The sequence below is a fragment of the Salvia splendens genome, chromosome 8 (assembly GCF_004379255.2).
Source record: "Salvia splendens isolate huo1 chromosome 8, SspV2, whole genome shotgun sequence".
Taxonomy (NCBI): Eukaryota; Viridiplantae; Streptophyta; class Magnoliopsida; order Lamiales; family Lamiaceae; genus Salvia; species Salvia splendens.
Genome location: NC_056039.1, coordinates 3,449,071 through 3,455,989, shown reverse-complemented (window position 1 = coordinate 3,455,989; position 6,919 = coordinate 3,449,071). Strand labels below are relative to the sequence as shown.

General features: G+C 39.5%; 1 protein-coding gene across 1 annotated transcript; it reads right to left on the bottom strand.

Moving 5' to 3' along the window:
- Nucleotides 1–913: 913 nt before the first annotated feature.
- LOC121745221 lies at nucleotides 914–3,886 on the bottom strand. The gene is made up of 3 exons (XM_042139031.1): nucleotides 3,627–3,886; nucleotides 3,197–3,544; nucleotides 914–1,931 (listed from the first exon to the last, which is right to left on the bottom strand). Exons 1-3 carry the CDS (start codon nucleotides 3,756–3,758, stop codon nucleotides 1,104–1,106), a joined length of 1,308 nt encoding a protein of 435 aa, XP_041994965.1. The 5' UTR covers nucleotides 3,759–3,886; the 3' UTR covers nucleotides 914–1,103.
- Between the last annotated feature and the right edge of the window lie 3,033 nt (nucleotides 3,887–6,919).

The window sequence follows — 6,919 nt, the reverse complement described above, 5'->3', positions numbered from 1 at the left end:
AAGCAAATACTCCCCACTAACCTGCCAGTGAATCAAAAAACCATTAAACTAAGCAGATAAACAGTACAAGTCAGCAGCAACCCGACCACGAGCCTAATAAACGCTAACTTTTTTCCATAGGAAAACAAAATGAGAAATATATGCATAAAACTTTAGTAACAAAATGAGACTGGAAAAACAAATGTATATAGTTTTATATTTTTAGCAACATGTATGTGTGAATATGTATTCAACACCTACTGGCCAGTTCGATTCTGATTGGGTTTGGACGTAAAACGTGCTATAATATTGAACCGTAATGAACCCAATAAACTGGCTGGTTCGAGTTTGATCCTGAATCAGCCACCGATAGGACCAATTTTTTATTAATTGTTTCAGAAATTATCCATTTTCCTTGCTCTTCACTTCCTCTATTTTCGTAGCAAACAATCAAATCATGTTTCTCAATATCATGATTTGAATTTATACTTTGATTTGTTATTATAATTAAGATGTTTCAATAATCTTATTTTTATATTATTAGATATTTGAGCTTAATTGTGAACTTGTACGCATGTTCTTGTTAGCACCATACTAGTACTAGTATTTTATCTGATTCAGGATTTTGTATTTGATAATGTCTTTTTAGTTTACCATTCACTAAGTTTAATTTTTTTTATATAATATAGGGATGTATTCATTTTCATATTATAAATAATGTTAAAAAATAAAACACTTATAATCCGTTGAATCTTGTGATCTAACGGTTAGATTAATGTCATGTGTCATCTAATAATATAGATTATTAGTTTAATAATATACTGTTTTAGTAAAATAATGTAAATATTTTAGTATAATAATGTAGCTTATCACAACCATCCAATTCAAGGATGAATGTGTTCTGTTTGATGCTTAACACCAAGGAGATATTAGATAATTAGAACCTTAATGCACCTTATATAGTACTACTTAATAAATATATATATACTCCTACAGTATTCCGGCTTGATTAACAGTTAGATCGGTCTGATCGATTGAGCAATAAAACCTCTATATTTGACAGTTCACTTGCCGGTCTGTTTTTAAAAGCACTGATATTCACACAAAATATGATCACCATCACTTCATAGAGCAAATGGAGAAGAAGGCTGGTACACTACAGGAACCTTGGACATGGTTGTGTTGCCGGTCACGACGTTCTCCGCGACAGTATCCTTTCCGATCACCGGATCGATCTGAACCACCCTCTCCGGCACAACCTTGTTCCCGTCCACCTTAGCCAGCACCTCAAAATGCATCCTCACAGACTGCGGCTTCGTCCTCCACTCCGGGAAACCAGACAGATCGAATCCATCGCCTTGTCCCGTCTTCTTCTCGACCACAAAACCCATCTTCACAAAAGTCTGAGCCGAAACGTCCGCCTTCACAAGCTTGAACGAACCCTCCTTAGCCGCTTTGGGACCCAGCACGGACGAGAGCAGAGCCTCGAACCCGACCAGGTTAGAGTTGGAGCCATCAATGGATATGACGGGCCACATTGTGCTGAAGCGATCAGGGGCTAGAAGCGCAGTGGCTTCACTTTGGAGATCAATGGCTGTGCTGCTGGATTTCACGGATTTCCTCTTTGATGCAGAGGATAGCTCGACGAGACCAGGAGCGAGGCGCTTTAACTTGAGCCGGTTGTTGGATGAAGGCGATGAAGAGGTAGGGGATGTGAGCGATGTTGGTCCAACAATGCGAAGGGAGAGAAGAGGGCCGTCATTGGATTGGGCGGCATTGCGTAGCCACTCGGCCAGAGCTAAAATACCAGATGCAAAGTTACTGCTGGTCCGATTAAATGGCAGCGGTAGCTCAATTGGATGACGCAAGCTAACAGATCGAGCACCCTTAACAGTGACTACGGCACCATCTGCTAGAATCACTTTCTTCAGCACACCGGCATCCACATCATGCTGCATCAAAAAACAATCACTAAATCAGACAAGAGAAGCAAAACAAAATGTTTTCGTATTCTCCCTCTTCACCTATAGATGTGCAATTCCAGATCACCATACTCATACACAAATTCAATTAAATCAACCTATGGATCTATACATTAAATGGTAATAGTGCCTCATAGGTCTACTCAAGATTGATGTACTAAAGTGTTAGACACTTTGGAATACTGTTAGCTGTCAAGAGTGAAAGATACATAGGCTACTAGTAGCGAATATCATTCCTTGAGCACCATACTCAACTCAATATAAGAAGCAAGAAGGTCGATTTCCCATAGCCACAATCAAATAATTACATTAAACTATAACAGAAAAGCATTAAAAAACTCTCCCCAACACTCAGTGATCAAGAACAAAAACATACAGGCAATGACATCCATCGACATCAACCAGAAAATATTAAGTAGAAAATGGATCTCCTTTCATCATACTCATACTCATATAAAGCAAAAGATGTCACCATACTCCATAAGTTCAATCCCAGATATAATACCTATGGATCTATCCAGATCCATCTAACGGTAATCATGCCTCATAGTACCACACTTCCTCTCAAGATCGATCTACTAAAGAGTTTGGCACTATGCAATGATGTTAGCTATCAGAAGTGAAAGATACATCGTCTACTACTAGGGAATATCGTTCTTGAAGCACCATAGTCAACTCAACATAAGAAGCAAGAAGCTCGATTTTCCAAAGCCACAATCAAACAATTATATTCCTCAGAAAAGCATTAACAGAAACTGCCCTCAACATCAAACAGAAAATCTTCAGTTGAAAATGGATCTCCAATCATCATACTCATATACAGAAAAAAATGTCACCTATGGATGCACAGATCCAGATAACCATACTCATAGTTCAATTCCAGATACAATACCTATGGATCTATGCATTAAACGGTAATCGTGCCTCATAGTTCCATACTTCATCTCAAGATTAATTACTAAAGAGTTCGGCACTATGCAAAGTTTTAGCTGTCAAAAGTGATACATCGTCTACTACTAGTGAAGATCGTTCCTCAAACATTATGCTCAACACAAATAAAAAGCAAGAAGCTCGATTTTCCAAAAGCCACAATCAAACAAATACTATAAACTATAACAGACAAGCATCAACAGTAACTGTCCTCAACACTCAATGATCAAGAACAAGAACAGAACAAAAACATATAACCAATGACAACTATCAACATCAAACATAAAACCTTAACGTAGACTTACCGGTAATGAGATTCGCATATCCTTGGCATCTTGAATCCAAAGCTCCATTGGGCCAGCCAGCTGGAAAGGGGCAAGAACTGGCATATCATCATCAAGTTTCTTCGTCTCCACTAAACTGTTTTCCTCACCCGGCCTAACCGAGTGCGCTGTTTGGAAAATAGGCAAATCCACGTATTCCCAACGATTCACATCCTCCAAAAGCTTAAATGGCATTACTTTGTCATCAATTTCCACATCGAATTCATACGCCACTGATTTTCCCATCTGGGCGTCCCTCAAATCAAACCCAGATATCTTAAATTCATCAGCCTGGAACCCTAATCCCTTCACAATCGCCTCCTTCAAATCCTATTACCATCATAAGATTATAAACAGCAAATTGTAAAAAAAGTTCACCACGAGGAATAGAAGAATGGAATCGGATGATTACCGAAATTGCCTTCGGGTATGGTGGATTGGAATCATGGGTGGCAATCAGAGCGGCCGACTTCGAAACCTGAAATCCAATCAGAACCAAACAAAGGAATGCAGCCAAATTCAATGATCGAAACCTTAGCTCCATCTAGAAGGTAAGATTACGAAATTCTGAATGGAAATCAAGGGCTTAATCAATCAATTGCTTAGAAGAATGAAAAGATGGAACTTTTGCGTTTAAAGTTTCTGTTTCTCTATATATTTCGATGCTTCTAGAGCTATATTTCATCGGTAGAGGCGATGACGTGGAATTATAGACCAATAGAAATTGAGTTAGTGATACGAATAGTGATATCTTATTGGTGGAGACGTAGGTTTCGGTTAGTGGGACCTGATCGGTCGGGTCAGGTTTTAAAAATTAAATGAAAAAAATGGCTTCGCCCGGGTTCGAACCGGGTTCGCCCGGGTTCGAACCGTTCATGTCGGTTCTTCAATAACTAAGCTATTTACTTGATTATAATTGGTAATGTGTAATACTCCTAGCTTTGTTTGAGGGAACGTCTTTTTTAGTATATCAATTATCTCAAATTTGTTTGAGGGAACGTCTTTTTTAGTATATCAACTATCTCAAATGAGCAAATTTGGTCCGCAACATTTCATAATATCTTTTGAGGTCCATTAACAATAAGTTAATATCAATTCAACTACTTTTTTGTTATTTCCAATATTTTCATGGCCAAAGTACCCTTAAGGCTATTTATTCATCCATTTTTTTCTTTCTTCTAATTTATTTGGGATTAAGTTTAATAGATCTTATACTATTATTATGAATATGTATCATACCTTATTTGAATATTATGATATTACTTTCTAGTGCTAGTTAATACTTTTATATGGTTACATTCTCAATTATTTAGATAAACCTAAGATAAATATTTTATTTTAATGATTCTCGTAATTTTATTAAGCTGAAAATTTAAATTAATCATAATATATAATATATATTACACTGAAATAAAAAATTTAATAAAGTAAAAAAATATGATTTACGAATAGTCAAGGGAATAAATATGAGAACTATGAACAATGTTCATGATGTTGTAAATTCCCTAATGCTAATATTAAGACGCGACATTGTGATACTAAACAATTGATAGCAACTATTGATTTTTTATTTAATTAAACAATCATAGATTTAAATTAATCATGTATTCAACTAAGAATGTTATTGTCTTTTTTATTAGAGCATCCGCAATGGGCGGACGATGGCACGCTCGATGGCGCGCATCGTCCGCGCCATCCATCGTCCGCACCCATTGCGGGAGCGCGCCATAGGGCGCGGACGATAGTCGCACCTTATACTTCGGTCGCGGAGGATAGCGCGGACGATGGTCATCGTCCGCGCCATCGTCCGCCCCATTGCGGCTGTCGCGGACGATGGTCATCGTCCGCGCCATCGTCCGCCCCATTGTGGAGGTCGCGGACGATCGACCGCGGACGATGGCACGCGGTTCCGTCTCCGCACCGCCCAACCGCAGCGGCCGATCCCGACCCCGCCGCGACCTCTTCCGCCCCAGCCAGAAAGAAGCGAAACCGGCAGCGGGCGCAGAAGTTGCCGCCTCCCGGTGATTGCGATGAGTACGCCCCCGACCGTATGAACTACAACGACGACGAAACTCTCACTTTGGCCCGGTGTTGGGTAGATATATCGGAAGATCCGATATTCGCGAACAACCAGCGACAGATCGCGTACTGGGAACGCGTCGCGGACCTCTACAATTCGGTCAAGCCGCCGACCGCGTACAAGCGCAAGCGTGAGCAACTCCGCAAGCACTGGGATCAAGTCAAGAAGCAAGTGAACTTGTACGCGGTGGAGTTCGAGAAGTTCACGCGGTCACAGGTGAGCGGCGAGAGCGCGAGCGACGTGCGCACTAAAGCGATGTTGTCGTACGGGTCGATGTTCGGCGATTTCAAGCACGAGGCCATCTGGGCGCTCTTGAGGGAGAAGCAGAAGTTCCAAGGTGGAATTCTGCACACTGGTGCGTCGAAGAGGGCGAAGGTCACCGAAGTTGGTGACTACACGAGCAGCGGCAGTCACCCGGTGGACCTCAACTGGACGTACGTGGATGAAGGGAGTTCCGGCACACCGGTGTCCTTCCGGTGTCCTCCCGGCGTCAAGGCTGCGAAGGCCAAGGGGAAGGCGACCGCGACCTCATCGTCGACCGCTGCAACCCAAGCTCCGGTCCCGGTAGAGCTCCCGACCAAGACGGCCACCGCGTTTGAGTCGTTAGCAACAACGTCGATGGCAAGGACGATGTTGCAGACGCACAGGGCCCTCAAGAAGTGTACCGACCCCGACGAAGCCGAATATCTTCGGGCGTTACTCGATGAGCTGCGTCGGAAGTTGGGAATTGGTCCGACTTAGTTTTTTTTTATTAGTTCAATGATGTAACTTTTTTTTATTAAAACTTCGCTGTTTGTTATTTAGACCGTTTTTTATTTACTCGTTACTTGTTATTTGAAAACAGTTAAATTAATTAAACAAAACAATAAAATGATGATGTGGCGCACCTTAAGGCGCGCCTTAGGGCGCCCCACTGCAGGTGGGGAGGTAGGAGGATAAAACTGCTGACGTAGCGCGCCTTAGGGCGCCCCATTGCTAATGCTCTTAAATGGATTGTTGATAATTTCAACTATTTTTTAGACTACAATTACTAAATAAGAGTAGATAAAATAAAACTCAGCTCTTTGAATTATTTAAGATTCTATGTATGTTAATAAATTTTAATTTATTTTTAATCATCAATTTTATATTGCACTTAAAAATATCATAGTCTATGTATAGCTTTAAGATTGAAAAATTAATATTCCATCTAATAAATTGAACTACTTTTATATATAAATATTGTATAAGTATAATGTTTATATTTATTTATATCTAAGTTATTTCACTATTAATATTAAATATAGTACAATGATTTAAAATATTATGAATAAGTAAAACTAAATGTAAATAATTAATAGTAATAGAATATTAATATTATTAAGATATTTTTATTTTGAAATTAAAATTAGAGGGAACATCTTTTTTGGTACATCAACTATCCAAAATTATATACTTTAATGAAAATGAGAGGGTAAATAGATTGAATTGCCCTCATTGGCCTAAAGGGTATTTTGGTCATGAAAATATTGGAAATAGCCAAAAAGTTTTGAATTGATATTAACTTATAGTTGATGGACCTTAAAAGATATTATAAAATGTTACGGACCAAATTTGCTGATTTGGGATAGTTGATGAACTATTCA

Coding starts and splice junctions, on each gene's coding strand:
- LOC121745221 (XM_042139031.1), bottom strand. CDS start 3,758: ATGGAGCTAAGGTTTCGATCATTGAATTTGGCTGCATTCCTTTGTTTG. Junction 3,545..3,626: donor CATACCCGAAGGCAATTTCG/GTAATCATCCGA, acceptor TGATGGTAATAG/GATTTGAAGGAGGCGATTGT. Junction 1,932..3,196: donor ATATGCGAATCTCATTACCG/GTAAGTCTACGT, acceptor TTTTTGATGCAG/CATGATGTGGATGCCGGTGT.